This window comes from Notolepis coatsorum, assembly GCF_963971535.1.
Source record: "Notolepis coatsorum genome assembly, chromosome: 1".
NCBI classification, from domain to species: Eukaryota; Metazoa; Chordata; class Actinopteri; order Aulopiformes; family Paralepididae; genus Notolepis; species Notolepis coatsorum.
The window spans coordinates 127308572-127326144 of NC_140165.1; the positions used below are offsets into that span (position 1 = coordinate 127308572).

The following is a 17573-nucleotide window of genomic DNA, read 5'->3' on the forward strand; positions in this document are numbered from 1 at the left end:
TGCTGTAATTACAGCCCAATCTCCAAACTACCCTGCTTAGCAAAAGTCCTGAAATATTAGATATTTGGAAAACAAACCCCTCAAGTATTTTCTTTCAAGTCACTCAGTACTTAGAGTCAATTTCTTTTTAGTTCTGTCAAAGGCATTTGATACAGTTGATACACTTTTACAAAGATGACCTAGTATTGGTTTGGATAGAAAGGCTTGTGATTGGTCTAAGAATGATTTGTTTCAGAGACATAAGTGTGTATATCCACTATAAGTGGTTCTAGCATTGAAAGAGTCACTCAGTATAAATATCTTTTCATCTGGCTCCATGAGAAATGTACATTTAGATACCATATAGATCATCTTGCCAGCAAGTTGAAACAGAAAATTGGCTTATTGTACAGAAACATAACCAGATTTCCTATCATAGTAGTAGGAAGAGGATCGTTGAAAGATCAGTTTGACTATGGTGATGTAATTTATAGACTATGCTTCTGTTTCCACTCTTAAAGCCCTTACTTTTGTCTATCACTCTGCCTTCAAATGCAGTACTGGTGACAGCTATGATACTCACTATTCAGTACAGGTGAGTGTGACAGCTATGGTACTCACTATTCAGTACAGGTGAGTGTGACAGCTATGGTACTCACTATTCAGTACAGGTGAGTGTGACAGCTATGGTACTCACTATTCAGTACAGGTGAGTGTGACAGCTATGGTACTCACTATTCAGTACTGGTGAGTGTGACAGCTATGGTACTCACTATTCAGTACTGGTGACAGCTATGATACTCACTATTCAGTACTGGTGAAAGCTATGATACTCACTATTCAGTACTGGTGACAGCTATGATACTCACTATTCAGTACTGCTATGATACTCACTATTCAGTACTGATAGCTATGATACTCACTATTCAGTACTGGTGATAGCTATATGATACTCACTATTCAGTACTGGTGATAGCTATATGATACTCACTATTCAGTACTGGTGATAGCTATGATACTCACTATTCAGTACTGGTGATAGCTATATGATACTCACTATTCAGTACTGGTGATAGCTATGATACTCACTATTCAGTACTGGTGATAGCTATGATACTCACTATTCAGTACTGGTGATAGCTATGATACTCACTATTCAGTACTGATAGCTATGATACTCACTATTCAGTACTGGTGATAGCTATATGATACTCACTATTCAGTACTGGTGATAGCTATATGATACTCACTATTCAGTACTGGTGATAGCTATGATACTCACTATTCAGTACTGATAGCTATGATACTCACTATTCAGTACTGGTGATAGCTATATGATACTCACTATTCAGTACTGGTGATAGCTATATGATACTCACTATTCAGTACTGGTGATAGCTATGATACTCACTATTCAGTACTGGTGATAGCTATGATACTCACTATTCAGTAGGCCTACTGGTGATAGCTATGATACTCACTATTGTATACTCACATCCTTCAACACACTTTAAAGATGAATACTCTTCCAACCTATGCACAGTTTAAAACCATGATCACAAACCACTGTATATCAATATGTACATTTTTCTTTTGTCTTGTTTTTTTTTTGATCCACTTTTTCTCCCGTTTTCTATATTTCTCCCATCCCAATTTCGTATCATCCAATTCAACCCTCCCCTGTCACGAACGCTGTTTCTTGCCTCCCACAAGCCGGCTGCAATGTGGACTAAGTCATACATAGCACAAGTCCCCTCCGGTACTTGAGGTAACAGCAGTCGCATCTTTTCACCTGCGCAGCTCGATCTCTCAGTGGCGAGGAGTAACGCGTGGGAGGCTCACGCTGCCCCCGACACTTCCTGATTCTACTGCGCAGGCGCACCAACCGACCTGTAGGAGTCGCTGTCCACAACGCCCGATCCCCACCCATCAGTTTCCCACCCCCTAATACGGCCAATGTGTATTAGTATGAACGACCAGCTAAACTGAAAGCAATGTGGAGCGCTGGGCTCGAACAGGCAAGCCCGCAGCGTCTCCGTCATTTGTGGCGAGCGCCTTGCCCACTACGCCACGTAGCCGCCCCTTCTTTTGTCTTGTTTATTGTAATTGTCTGTTTACCATTAAAGACGAAAGTCTTTTTCTGGTCTTCATTCTCTTAGAAGTTGTTAGTATTGAGCTGTACTGTATTGTACCCATTCTGCAATCTGTTAATAAAGTTTTGAATCAATCAATCAACCAGTGGTAGAAGATGTGTGTGTTAAAGTGGTATGTGGTTCAGTTATGCTGCTCTGATGACGTCCTCTTGAAGTTGGCACACTTCAAATATGAAAGTATATAATTTTCATACATTTTTGCCATGTTTTCTATGCAAAATCTTTTTCTTCAAAGTAACTAGTAACTAATGGGTTCAGATAAATGTAGTGGAGTAAAAAGTATAAAGTTCCCTAAAAAAGTTGAAATATTCCCTACCATAAGCCAAACGGTGAAGCACAATTACATAAAAATCCAAAACAAAATCAAATACGACCTTGACAGGTGGTCAAAACTCAAAAACTCAGTACAGGCACGGGTATCAATAGTTAAGATGGACGTCCTACCTAGAATCAACTTATTCAGCTCAATGCTACCGTTACCCCCTCCAGAGGGTTACTGGAAAGAATTACACTCCTCCACATACAAATTTATTTGGAATAACAAACCACCACGTATAAAAAGATCCACCGCACAGAGAAACAGAGCAGACGGTGGTATGGCATTTCCAGATTTCTACCACTATTTTAAGGCGTACACTTTAAGACCACTGACAACATGGTTTGATCCCCAAGCATCAGTATCCTGGAGAAATTTAGAAGAAAATATAGTAGCTCCACATAGGCTGAAGGACATAGTATACACCAAATTATCAATTAAGCAATGCGAACGGAAATGTGGCCCCATAATTACTCATGCGATCCGGATATGGCGTGAAACACAAAAAAAATATTCTATCCCACATAAATGGCATAATCATACTCCCTTATTCAATAACAATGCACTCTTGATTGGAAAACGACCTATAAGATTCCCTAGATGGGAAAAGCAAGGCATACACTCATTAGATGTTTTCAACAAACAGGGTTTTTGTAGTTATGATGAAATACGCAAAAAATGTAATCTCACCAAGTCCACATATTATTTTTACGCACAGTTATTGGCATGTTTGAAGGCTCACAGTGTTCCATTAAGGATACCAATTGTACACCACAGATACCACAAATTCTTCTATGAAAGAGAGACATCGAGAGGTTTTGTTTCAGATTTTTATCATCAATTACTAACATCCTCATATGAAACCCTCCCTCCATCTAGACTCAGTCTGGAGGAGGGATATACCAGACCTGGAGATAGATTTTGACTGGCAAGAAGCCTGGGCAAATGTTCGACTTGCATCAAGGAACCCGGACCATCAACAAATCAATCTTAACTATATTCACAGGACATACTTAACTCCTATAAGACTGAACAAAATGGGTCTTAAACAAGACCCCAAATGCTCCTTATGTACAAATGGGGACGAGGGGACATTTATGCACATGTACTGGGACTTCCCAGAAGAGACACCATAAAGAGTGGATATCAGCTACTGGGACTTCCCAGAAGAGACACCATAAAGAGTGGATATCAGCAGAAACACTACGCAACATAGAAGAAAGGAGACAGAAAAAGGCAGAAGTTAACAACAGCAGAACAAGGGCAACCAAGGCAAAAGCGCAAAGAGAGTACACTCAGGCAAACAGAAAGGTCAAAAGAAATGCCAAGAAGGACAAGCGAAACTACATCGACAACCTGGCTAAAGAAGCAGAAGAGGCAGCAGCAAAAGGAAACATGAAGGAACTGTATGACACCACCAAGAAACTGTCCGGAAAGTTCAGCAGACCAGAACGACCAATCAAAAACAAGGAAGGAAAGACCATCACAAGACTGGACCAACAGCAAGAGGGATGGGCAGAGTATTTTGAAGAACTACGGAATAGACCGGCACCACCTAACCCCCCGGACATTCAACCTGCGGAGACTGACACAGTCATCAACTGTGGAAAGCCCAGCAAGCAGGAAATCCAACAGGCCATTGCACAACTAAAGAATAGTAAGGCAGCAGGACCAGACAACATCCCTGCAGAGGCACTGAAGGCAGACATAGACACCTCGGTAGAGATGCTACACCCTCTGTTTGAGAAGATCTGGGAGAAAGAGGAAGGGCCAACAGATTGGAAAGAAGGCTACTTGGTCAAAATACCTAAGAAAGGAGACCTCAGCCAATGCCACAACTACAGAGGAATCATGCTTTTATCAGTGCCAGGAAAAATCTTCAACAGAATCCTCCTCGAACGAATAAAGAAAGCGGTGGATCCGCAGCTAAGAGACCAGCAGGCAGGCTTCCGGCCTAATAGATCATGTGTGGACCAGATTGCAACCCTCCGAATCATAGTCGAGCAATCATTGGAATGGAACTCTCCACTATACATCAACTTCGTAGACTATGAGAAGGCATTTGACAGCCTCCACAGAAACACCCTCTGGAAACTGCTTCGACACTACGGCATACCAGAAAAGCTTGTCAACATCATGAGGAACTCCTATGAAGGTATGACCTGCAGAGTCATACACAGCGGACAGCTCACACGAAGCTTCCAAGTGAAGACCGGAGTAAGGCAAGGTGGTATCCTGTCCCCTTTCCTCTTCCTCCTGGCCATCGACTGGATATTGAAGACCACAACAGCACAGAGGAGAAACGGGATCCAGTGGACACTCACAACACAACTGGACAACCTAGACTTCGCAGACGACCTTGCCCTACTATCCCACAGTCGACAACAGATGCAGGAGAAGACTAACATACTGGCAGACACCTCAACACAACTAGGCCTCAACATCCACCAAGGAAAGACCAAAATACTCAAGATCAACACAAACAACAAAGACCCAGTAAACCTGGAGGGAACAGCACTTGAGGAAGTAGAATCCTTCACCTACCTAGGTAGCATCATAGATAAGAAGGGTGGCACGGAGGCAGATGTCAGAGCAAGAATCAGCAAGGCAAGGGCCTCATACATCCAACTAAAGAACATCTGGAGCTCCAAGGTTATCAGTCAGCAGACAAAGATCAGACTATTCAAATCCAACATCAAGCCAGTACTCTTATACGGATCAGAGACGTGGAGGACAACCAAGATCACAATGACTAGAGTGCAGTCATTCATCAACAGATGCCTGAGGCGGATCCTGAACATCCACTGGCCAGATACCATCAGCAACAATGATCTCTGGCAGAGAACGGGCGAACAACCAGTGGAAGAACAAATCAAGAGAAGAAAGTGGGGATGGATCGGCCACACACTACGCAAACCAAACACCAGCACCACCAGACAGGCCCTTAGATGGAACCCCCAAGGCAAAAGGAAGAGAGGCCGGCCCAAGAACACCTGGCGCAGGGACTTGGAGACAGACATCACACAGAGCGGACTGACATGGAAACAGCTGGAAAGCAAAGCACAGGACAGAGGACCCTGGCGAACTGTTGTCGACGGCCTATGCTCCCCCAAAAGGAGCGATAGGCGTAAGTACTGGGACTTCCCACCAGTTAAGATATTCTGGAAAGAAGTGACCCAACAATTATCAAATCTCTTAACTCTGAATATACCTGTACACCCCTCTGTATTACTGCTGAATGATGTCTTTGAGTGTGCAGTACATCCACAGCTAAAGAGATTGGTTTTATCTGGTATCACAGTGGCTAAAAAGCTGATAGCATCAGATGGTTTCAACCGGAAAAAATTTGCCGGAAGGTCTGGATTCTTACATATCTCGATATATCATTTATCAAGAAATATCTACAGCAAGAATTTTGGGTCTCAGTGAATCCAAAATGACAATGTGGTTAGAAGTGGTGGAGAGAATAAAAGCTAGCATATAAAGGTAGTGTCTGGTAGGAACAAGTTATAATGGATGGATTATCCAATGGGGGGTCCGGGAGGGGGGGACCACGAGCTAGAGCATATGTGTGTAGGGTACTAGATAACAGGTATTAGGGGTATATCCTGTATAAGGCATTTAACTAAATGGTGATTTCATTGGATATGCACTGTTAATTAATGCTTGTACATCTTATCGTGTGTTGTCATGTTTGTTTAAAAAATAATAAAAAAATAAAATACAAAAAAAAAGTTCCCTAAAATGAAAAGTCACGTAAAATACAAGTAGCTCGAAATTGTACAGTACTTGAGTAAAGATACTTAGTTACTTTCCACCACTGCTGTTTGCTCCTCATCATTGCAAATGAGGGCAACCTAATGTTCTTCAAGTTTTTAAATAAAGGTTTGATTTGTGTGTGGTAGGTACCTCTGGTAGAGTTAAGATGCACAGCATTTGACTCATTAGAACAGATACATTATTTAATTGCAGCTCTTTTAATAATGAAACATTCCCGAAAAGAAAACTTATAACAATATGAAAGTCACAACATACACATTATTTTATGAAAAAAAAAAAATACACATGTAAAGTGACCAATAAGGTTACAGTTAGCAGGATACAGTGCAACAGGGGGGGGGCATGTCCACATGGATGGAATGAGATAAGCAGGCAGACCCAGGAAGCAAGTCCTACTTCCTCACTCATTTCTCATTTTCAGTCTTAATACTGTTGTCTGCCTTCAGTAGGACAGCCACAACGCGAGTCTGAGCTTAGAAGATGCATGTAGTCTTGTTGAGCTTGAGAAGCTAAAGATAATTTGTTGTGCTTTTGAAATATACTGCTATATTACATTTCGCCTTCCTCCTTCTCAGATACTGCTGCTGCCCTTCAGGGGCTCGTATTCACTGCCCATCAAAAGCTCCCCGGCAGTGAAGCTCTCCGCTGCGGTCCTCTTGGCCACTCTGGACAGCCTCTCGAACTTCCTCAGGAACACGACGACTGCCACCAGCAGCGCTGCCTGCACCACCACAAACACAAACAGACATATCTGTGAGACCACCGCCAGATCACAGTACCAGTAGTGGCAGGAATCCAGAATCTCCTCCTCCGTTAAGTACAACACCAGCCTCCCCCTCAGGCCGGGAGGGGAACTGCAGTTGACATAGAGGTACGAGGTGTGGCCGTTGGGCTGACGGAGCAGCCAGGCCCGCAGGTAGAGCACCCCGCAGTCACACGCCCAGGGGTTGCCATGGAGAGAGATGGAGCGGAGGGCAGCCAGGTCGTCCAGTAGGCCGTTAGGGAGGGTGGTCAGCAGGTTGTTGTGGAGGTGGAGCTCAGTGGTTCCAGGGGGGAAGCGGGCCGGGAGCGAGGAGCTGCTGAGAGACCGGCTGCTGCAGTTCACCTGACTGCCATGGCAGGAACAATGATGGGGGCATGTTGATGACCCTTGACCCCCCCTGACTCCAAACAAGAGGAGAAGACACAGGAGCATAAGCCCCTTCATCATCACCGATCACTCTGAAGAGAAGAGAAAAGAAGAGATGAGATGAGATGAGATGAGAAGAATACGTTGTCATCTAATCGCATTAGATGTATTGAAAGTGATACAGTCCAGTCGTACAGGAAGGGAAACCATGAAGAGACCTGGCATATCTCTGGATGCATGAGACATCCCAGGAAGTTTGAGTGTGGGGAATTTGGAATTAAAGGATACCCAATGAATGTGTCATGAAGAGATAGTGGGGCGTAAGAGAATCATAATGGGGCTACTTAAAACTCTCTGAGAAAGACGTATTGCAACTTGGAATAACGTGTGTAGTTAATAAGACTAGTCGAGAGAACATAATGATATGGTCATGTATCTCCTCAGAGTACATTGCACCTGCGGCTCTGAGAGGAGAGAAGTCATTAGATATTTTCCTAGTATCTGGTAAAGAGCATAAACAGCAAAGACAATACACATATACATATACACAATACATAATAATAATAATAATAATAATAATAATAATAATAATAATAATAATAATAATAATAATAATAATAATACATTGGATTTATATAGCGCTTTTCCGAAATGCTCAAAGACACTTTACAAAACAAACAATACAGTTTTAGTATAGAGAAAATAGAAAAAAATAAAAAAAGATGATACAATACACATTACACACAATACACATATACAACAATACACATATTAAAATATTCTTAAACCATGTTAACCAATATACACATGTTATATAATCACTGTAAAACAATCTAGCTTGGCTCTTTACCAAATTAGATGGTACAGAATGTTTGGAAAAGGTTGTAGTTATTACCAAGGTTATGGAGGTCACAAAATAATAATAATAATAATAATAATAATAATAATAATAATAATAATAATAATAATAATAATAATAATAATAATAATAATAATAATAATAATAATAATAATAATAATAATAATAATAATAATAATCATTATAGTCTTGAGAATCTATCTCCTCAAATAATCTTTCTTATAAAATAGCCTTTATTTTTTTGGGGTATTTAATTCATCTTGTTTTATTGGTTGTTTTATTTCCTCATTCAATTTCGTTTTTGCACTTTTCTTTCTCTTTCTTTCATTGCTTCCATGTCTTGAGATATATCTATAAATATAATAATAATAATATAATAAATATAAATAATCTGTATAAAAATATATAAACATTTCTTTTATACCTTGAAATTTGATGCTTTGTGAAGCACTTTGTAACATTATTTAGAAAACTGCTGTCTCTATATTTTTGTAAATTATTATTATTATTATTAGTAGTAGTAGTAGAAGTATATAGAGAGTGTCTTACCTTCAGGTTTGTGTGTCTTGCGGAGAGTTTAAAGGAACTATTTCTCGCTGTCGCACTGAGAGGCACTGTGTTCTGTATGAGAGTTACAGCTGGCAGTAACTGATAAAGGCCAGAGACAGACTGACTCACGCAGATCTATCCTCATTCACACTCTCACACACACACACACACACACACATCACATACATACACACACACACAGACTTCTGACGAGAAGACTCTGAACCAAGACACCCCCCCAGATTAAGCTTCGTTATAACCCCCCTCTCTGCCTGAGAATAATTTTTTGTATTTTACCAGATAGTAAGTTATTTCTTGTTTCATACATTATTTCTGCAGTCTTAAATTATATCAGATCCATGAACTTCAAAGCATGTGTCTTTAAAAACAGCATGTTAGTATGCTCACTAAATCCTACAGTTTATTATCCTCATAGCTTTTTTTGTAGTATGCATAACAAGTGTATGGTACTTTTGTACGTGTTACCCCACACCTTCACACAGCAATTCAGATATGATAAGTGAACATGGGTGAATAAGAGTATGGGCCTTGTTTTTCCCAGAACTGCAAGGCTCCTTGCCAACTTTGCTCGTACATATTTTATGTGTGTGTAGTCTAATATCACACCCAGACATTTATTTTCATATACTGTTTCAATATTAACATTGTCTATCATCGCTTGTATGTGTTTATTTTACAATTTTCAAACAGCATAATCTTGGTTTCATTCATATTTAAAGATGCTGTAAGTGGTATCTTTTGTTAAAATAAGTGTTAAATAGCTCAGTAGTATTCTGACTGCAATGACTGGTACAGTATAGAGTGTTTGGTCAGTAACACTCCAAGTCCCTCCACTCAGTCAGGAGAGAGAACCTAGATATTTTTCACTTATTTTAAGAAATCTTGCCAAATTATCTTACTGCACAGACTATTTTACTTGTTTCAAGAACATGACTTACTTTGACTTAATCCTCTTTACCCCGTTGGGGGGCATATAGGGCGTCCACCAGAGCTCTCCATCTCACTCTCTTCTGGGCCAGGGCCTTTGCTTCTTGCCAGCTCACTCCGATGTTCTTTAGGTCTTGGAGTGTGTTTCTCGGCCTACCGGCTTTCCTCTTCCCCTGCAGGTTGTAGTCCAAGGCCTGTCTAGTGATGTTGTTTGAGTCCTTCCATGAGTCCTTGAGTATGCCCTATCCAGTTCCACTTTCTCCTTTTGATGGTAGTAGCTATGCTGTCCTGGTTGGTTATCCTCCACAGCTCTTCATTTGTGGTTTTGATGGGCCACCACAGCTTGAGGATGTAGCGCAGGCATTTGTTGACAAACACCTGGATCTTGCTTGTGAGGCCCTCTGTAGTCTTCCACGTTTCAGAGCCATAGAGCAGGACAGTCTTCACATTGGTATTGACGATCCGTAGCTTGGTGTTGTTGGAGAGTTGCTTGGACAACCAGATTGGCCTGAGTATTGGCCTGAGTATCCTGAATGCTACCTGTGCTTTGCTGATGCGTGCCTCTATGTCCTTGTCTGCTCCTCCATCCCTGCTGATGTTACTCCCTCCTAGGTGAAGTGCTCCACGTCCTCTATGGCCTCTCCCCTCAGTGTGATTGGATCATGTGTTTTTGGATTTAACCTCATGGTCTTGGTTTTTCCGTTGTTGATCTTGAGTCCAAGCTGGTCACTGTTAGTCTGTAACCTATCTGTAAGAACATATTTGCTTAAAACTAGTTATTTTTGTCAGACCATTTTGTCAGTGTGGACTCCCCTCTCCTGATTGGATAAAGTGAGAATGAGATACCAGAAAATGTATTTTCTGTTTACTGCAGAGCGGAGGGACTGGGGGACCCATGTTACTGACCAAACAGTGATGGCTGTTGGAATGTAAAGCTATTATAACACGTACCACATTTTTTTAACAAAGAAAAAATACCACATTCACAAGTTAGCACTATGAGCAAATGTGTGTATTTATATGGGAGGTTTTGTAATCACTGTGAGCACATGGCCTGGATGTTAGATATCAAGTAATTTACCAACACTGACATGCCCTCATGTTCCTGAAATATAAATATCATTTTCAGTCTTGATTCGATTATACACTTCTTATTTTATCCCAAAGAGGAAAAAAAAATCATACGCATGACTAGCTGGCGGTAGAAGCCATGTGGCACAAAAGCAGCTAGAGGAGATAACATTTGTGACTCACCACATTATGTCACCGACTGCGCCGCCAGGAAGTGACAGAGTACATTGTACTTCTTATGAAATCCCATCCCCTGGAGGGAGGTTGGCTGTGATCTGGCAGGGGGTCGCCACTTTGTTGGCCAATTGCTGCAAAGCCATAACTCGTCATAATTGTCACCTAAAAAGTTGTTTATGAACCCCCTTACCTTAACCCTAAGCTTTAATTGTGTCTACTACCTACACATTTTGATTGTGCCTCCGTGCAATTCTGCATAGAAGCACTACTTCATGACCCCTCAGAGAATAATGCAAAGACAACAAGGTTAGAATAATATGAATCAAGTATGTTTATTTGTCATATAATCATAACTGGGGCACAGATTCCATGTCTGCTGAGCCCACAGACTGACAACACAGCTCAGGCAGAGGGCAACGGATTCACCTCAACCTCAGGAGAATCTATGTACACACACACACACACACACTTGTCCATACATACAAACCCAGACACACACATCCACACATAACAATTAACTCACACACTTATAGGATACACTACTGTACATTTAGTTATGCTTACAGAATGCAGTCTCACAACTCACTTACAAATATAGAAATGCCATTTCAAACAGAAGCACAAATACAGTAGTTGCTCCTCATCAATGCAATCTATTTGTGTTACCATCCCAGTGATAACAAGGCAATGTTCATAATGCATTTCATTACAAACACAGGGCATCAGCTATGAGGCAGTAGAAATAGACCCAGAGCTTGCAAGCGGATATGAGTAACTGTGGCATGCTTGCACATGCACCATGTACTGTAAGTACTGTACCTACCTCTCATTATGTCAGAGAGTCTCAATTCACAGTTAGCCACTGGCAATGAGTGCATTTTCAATTAAGCCAGCAAATAAAAATGAAAGAAAATGTAAGAAAAAAACATGTTTGAATGGCCATGCAGAAACCTCGCCCATCAGAATATAAAATATTCATGATGATCATTGACCACATAAACTAGAAAAGCTGGATTTAAAAAATGTATTTTGTGCCATTCTGTAAAAGTAGTCCTCTTAAGAATAGGAATGGACTTTAATGGACGGATATCTGGTGATATCGAATGAGGATGTTTCACATACTGTACCTGCACATGTGTGCGCACACGTACACACACACCGCATTAATAAAAACAAATATCAATATTCAAATCTAAGTATCACCAACAAACTAAGCTGCTTTACAAAACATGTTCATACCCTGACAGAATATGCAAAAGTTTAGCATTTTATTTATAAATTAGATACATTAAGTCAGAATTTAAATTACATGTTTATATTATATAATTTGTTATTAAGACCATTAATGACAGCAAGGGGCTCAAAATAGACAATAGACAATAGTTGAAAATAACACTAAATCAAAGACGGATTTACAGCCAGAGTTGCTGCTAACATGATATCATGTTGCGTGCATCTTTGTCGGGCGGTTTGGTTGTAGTTCAGGGTTCAGACAGCAGGTAGCGCTATAGCATGAGCTTGATCTGGGAGTCGTCACTGCTCTTTGTCATGCATTTGCTGCTGCATCTTGTTCAGCATTTCCTGCATCCTCCTCAACTGCAGAGAGAGAGAGAGAGAGAGAGAGAGAGAGAGAGAGAGAGAGAGAGAGAGAGAGAGAGAGAGAGAGAGAGAGAGAGAGAGAGAGAGAGAGAGAGAGAGAGAGAGAGAGAGAGAGAGAGAGACACAGAATGGAGTGAGACCCTAATACAGTAGCCCACTGAGGTGAAACACACTACTGTACAGCAGCAAACAACTAAGAAGCCAGTCTTCTGAGAAAACCTTTCTACTTTTGCAATACAGACTGGTCTTCCTCATATCTAAGTCAATTTCCAGAAATTGCAAATGCAATCTGGGCCAATCGGGGACTGCGTTCTAACTGCTGTTCTGTCCCCCCAGTGGAACTCAGCCCCCAAATTGGTTCCCGAAGTTAATGATGTGTATGTTAGTAAAATAAACAGCCATAAGTGCAGTTAGAGCAGAAATAGACTCAATAACAACAATTGAACAAGAGTATGCACTACTAGCAGACCTTCTCGGTGGGAAGGACGTTTAGCAAATGAGTCCGACTTCCAGGCTAACAAACAACAGCCAGACAATAGGTTACAGTTCTGTGATTTTGGAGATGTTTTTTTTTTTCACTTTGAAAAATGCAATGGCCCTTTTCAACTGAACAGCATCCGATATGGATTCAAATTAATTCTATGAGTCAAGACACCAGAAAACTAAATCAACTTAATTTCTCTGTTCCAATGCACTGTATGAAGATCAAGTTCAAGTTTCTTTAATAGTTGTCATACAGAAGTACAGAATACTTTTATACAAAATGCTTCTTACTGTTACGCTCCAGAGACTGTGCAAGACAAGATAAGATAAGTATGAAATAAAACATAGTATAGTATGTAAATTAGAAGTAAAAAAAAAAAAAAAAAAACGAGGTAAAGAAATGAGGTCACAGTGTTCAGTATAGACATATGTACAATGTTCGATGCAGAATAGACGTAACTGAGTTACCATATAATATACAATACACAATCATCAACGTGCATGTCAGCCATAGAACCTCAGCTCAACTCTTGAGCTTGGATGCAGCTACCGGACGCAGTGTAACATGAACGCAACACGAACGACAGGCGACAGCCGATGGTAATGCAGCCTGACACACGGTAGCTCTAGTGGAGCGGCCGCAAGACTCACGTCTAGATCGTCTCATTCATGTTCTATAATCTATAGGTCTACGTACTGTAGGCTAATAATCCAAACAAATCCACTACTAAACAGCTTCACTACTGAACAGCTTCACTACTGAACAGCTACTGAACAGCTTCACTGCTGAACAGCTTCACTACTGAACAGCTTCACTGCTGAACAGCTTCACTGCTGAACAGCTTCACTACTGAACAGCTTCACTACTGAACAGCTTCACTACTGAACAGCTTCACTGTAGCAGTTAGAAGTGAAGGAAATGCTCAAGGGAACGTCGGTAGTTGAAGGCAGGGAGAGCATTATTCACTCATCCCAGATTTTCCTGCCGGTCCTGGAATTTTGACTGGCAACCTTATGATTACAAACCAATTTTTTTTTTTTTTTTTTAAACAAATGTTTTTTATTTTTATTTATTTTTAATGTGGATTAAAAGACAAAAATAATAAATACAATACATGGGCTCTTGCTCGCTCTTCCCCTTCCCCCCCACCCCCCCCTCAGGACCCACACTTGGACTATACATCCACTATTTCATTTAACATCAGAAAATTACAAATGTATATGCTTCCCTTTATCTTCTCCACCACAGCTACCCAGACTGCTATGCTGGCTCATTAACACCTAAAATTCATGCAGTGGATATCTCTAGATAAAACAAACCAACTTCTATAACCATCGGGCCACATTGAGGTAGCAACTCTTTGAGGCATGATGGCCTACCTTGGCTGCAATAATTAGTTACTGACCACTAGTGGGCAGCATGGAGCCACTCTAAACAAACCAGTCATTTCTCCCAACACAAAAGCCTCATCTTGTTTCACCGAAGTGATTATTTTAAATGCACAATCTTGTAACTAAGATATTTGCTGAAATAGTTTTTCGTTTTGGTGCTTTGATTACTAGATTTCAACTACAATAAATACAACTTTCTCTTTCCTGGTTGTTAAACAAGGTAACTAAATACTTCACCTACAAACATAATAGGTTCATAAAATAGCCAGAGCTAAAGTAGGGGCTGGGTTTTGTCAACAAAGAGAATAAATGATGGAATAACAGACTGGCCGCTAGTGGCGCAGGGTTGGTCAAGTAGGACACCATGATGACTCAATGAGACCTTCTGATGGCGGGGGGTCATAAGTACAAATGTAAAAAAGAATACTGTTACGGTGGCATACCTCCTCGTCTTTCATCTTGATGAGTCTCTCTGTCTCCACGTCAGGGGTGGACAGGGGCAGGATGGGGATGGGACTCTCCATACGGTTATCCTGCGCCAGTTTACTGGGAAAGACATTCAACAACAGCTTCATCTTCACAATATCACCACTCAAATCTGCAAACATTAGCGAGAAAACCGCTTATATGTTTACAAAACATTGTGACCTGCCTCAATCTCTAACACAAACAGACACCCACCTGGTCATCTCCTGTATGCACTGGGCCCTGTAGTTCTCATAGTGGACGTCACAGGTCACATCCTTCAGGTCATGCATGTGGGAGCGAATCAGCATATTCCTCAGTTTCACAAAGTCACAGTGAGACTGGTTCTCCACTGAGGGGGGAGGGGGAGAAAGAGAGAGAGGGGGAGGGGGAGTGAGTGAGAGAGAGCGAGAGCAAAGTAGAATAGTAGTTGTCATGTTGAGCATCAAACATCAGGCCACAGAATGTTAATTAATTAAATAATGTACATAATTGTTGGTTGAATAGAGAGAATATAAGTCCCTCCCCTTCTGCTGGACCACCATGGGACCATATTTCAGGAAAAATATGAACAGACAACAGCAAGAGACAAATAATCGTTTGATCCAGTGCCATGAATTACACATGTTGATGTTTATCAATTAAAAAGTGTAATTGTAAGCTAGATAATGTTACGTTAAAGTATCAAAGGCCATCGATAATGTTAGCTAACGTTAACTAACTTGCTTGTCAACTTTGTATTTGTGCATCAACTTTGACTTGCAAAATTATCTTTTAAATTGACAAACGTCATATGTGTAATACTGTAATTCATGGCGCAAAGAATCATATTTGTCGGGGAGCTCCCGTAGCTCACCGCATATCTCGGCGCTATTTCTGCGTCGGGGAAAACCGTGCTCGTCACGGATCTGGGGGACACGAGTTCGATTCCCGGACCCGCCGTCATTTCGCAGAATGTCTTCCCCTGCTCTACATCCCATTTCAACCTGTTTCTGTCGGTCATGCTTGACCAGAAAAGCGATAAACGCTAAAAAAGAAAGTAAAAAAAAAAAAAAAAAAAATCATATTTGTCTCACGCGATTGACAGCCATACATATTTCTTCCTGAAATAGAGTCTCATGGTGGTTAGCAAGGAGAGGGACTTTGCCTCTCTATATGCTTAGCAACAATGGTGCGTCTTCATGGTGCATATTCTGCTAAACAACTAGTAAACAACTCATACTACACTTATCAACACACATGAGAACACTAATGTGCAGTACAGTACTAAATTTAGCATTTAGCTTTTTTTAGATTATATATATTAGATTAGCATACTGCACCTTATGTGTATACGTCGTTCATCAGAGAATATATTTAGCATTTTACATTATATATATTAGATTAGATAGTCAGGGCTCCAGACTAACTTTTTACATTGGTTGCACCAGTGCACCTAACTTTTTAATTTAGGTGCACCAGCACATAATAGGTGCACCCAAAAATGTCTACTGCGCCTTTTGCCGCTGCAATAATACATTTTAAGCGTTACCTTAACTTTACCCTTTTTTTTCTATATATCTTCCCCCCCCCTTCTTTTTCCGTTTTTCTCCCCTCCCAATGTTAGTCGTTATGCCAATTCCCAATCCCCTTCCTGGTTGTTGCGCACTCTACCCCCTACCGTCGGTCTGGGAGGGCGGAGACTATCACATGCTTCCTCCGACACATGTGTACCCAGCCCACCACTTCTTTTCACCTGGCAGCGCGGACTCTCACTGAGAGAGTGTAACGTGTGGAAGGTCACACTACCTCTCTTAGATTCTTCCCTCGCTGTGCAGGCGCCCCGACCGAACTGTAGGAGTCGCTGTCCACAACAACCCAGACCCACCCACTGGCTTCCCTCCCGCTGACTCTGCCAATCGAGCCAGTATGACGGCCGGCCAAGCCGGAAGCAACGCTGACAGCTGGATTCGATACCAGTGTCTCTTGCGTTGGTGACGAGCACCTTGTCCGCTGCGCCACCCAGCCGCTTTTTTGTCAGTTTCCATACACATTAGTAATTTCTTAAGATGTTATGTAAATTATTGTAAAAAATAACATTGCATTACAGTTAGCTCGCAAAGTCCAATCCTTCACTTTTTTATGTCTATTTTAACACATTCAGCTCAGCTCCAGTTAGCTGTCCCAAGCCTGTTTTTGGGATTCGAACATTCGCCAGGGTTTTTCTAACGGACGTTCGAGCCATCATTTTTAATCATGCAAACAATTTGCTCCTAAATAGGGAGGTGTAGTCTGACGTCACTTTGGACCGCCTGCGAGGTCCACCCGTATAGGGATTTATCTTTGGGAAAATGGATTATCGGCTATTGTAACAATTCTACCTCATGAACATTTGGAAAGCTTTCCATTTTTGCACAAAATGAGTTCCCTTCCATCACTAACATTATTTGTTAAGCATTTTTGGTTGAAATAAAATTCAGCAATTTCTTTTTTTTACAATTAATTGCGAATATTTTCATGTTGAGCTATAGATTGTGGATGAATACGCACAGAAAGGTACACCATGCAAATGTTGATGCTTTATTTGTTTTAAATGAGACGATTTAGAAATGGGCAAATACATTGTGTTTTCAAGATGGTGGACCGGAAAGAGGGCGGCTACGTGGTGCAGTGGGCAAGGCGCTCACCACGAAT

General features: G+C 41.1%; 2 protein-coding genes across 4 annotated transcripts in view; both read right to left on the reverse strand.

The window, feature by feature from the left end:
• Nucleotides 1–6404: 6404 nt before the first annotated feature.
• gp1bb (glycoprotein Ib platelet subunit beta) lies at nt 6405–9856 on the reverse strand. 2 transcript variants are annotated; one of them, XM_084318793.1, is made up of 2 exons: nt 9725–9856; nt 6405–7449 (listed from the first exon to the last, which is right to left on the reverse strand). In XM_084318793.1, the coding sequence occupies exon 2, from the start codon at nt 7436–7438 to the stop codon at nt 6800–6802; it is 639 nt and encodes a 212-aa protein (XP_084174919.1). In that variant the 5' UTR covers nt 7439–7449; nt 9725–9856; the 3' UTR covers nt 6405–6799. The 2 variants fall into 2 exon arrangements, with proteins under 2 accessions (XP_084174919.1, XP_084174918.1); XM_084318792.1 differs by lacking the exon at nt 9725–9856 and adding an exon at nt 8766–8855.
• Nucleotides 9857–11283: 1427 nt separating this feature from the next.
• Nucleotides 11284–17573, reverse strand: part of septin5a (septin 5a) — a 49276-nt gene continuing 42986 nt past the window's right edge. For both annotated transcript variants that reach the window (XM_084316348.1, XM_084316347.1), the window contains 3 exons: nt 15117–15252; nt 14879–14981; nt 11284–12557 (listed from right to left, as the gene is read on the reverse strand). In XM_084316348.1, coding sequence (XP_084172474.1) covers nt 12495–12557; nt 14879–14981; nt 15117–15252 — 302 coding nt within the window. In that variant the 3' untranslated portion in view covers nt 11284–12494. The remainder of the gene's footprint in view (nt 12558–14878; nt 14982–15116; nt 15253–17573) is intronic.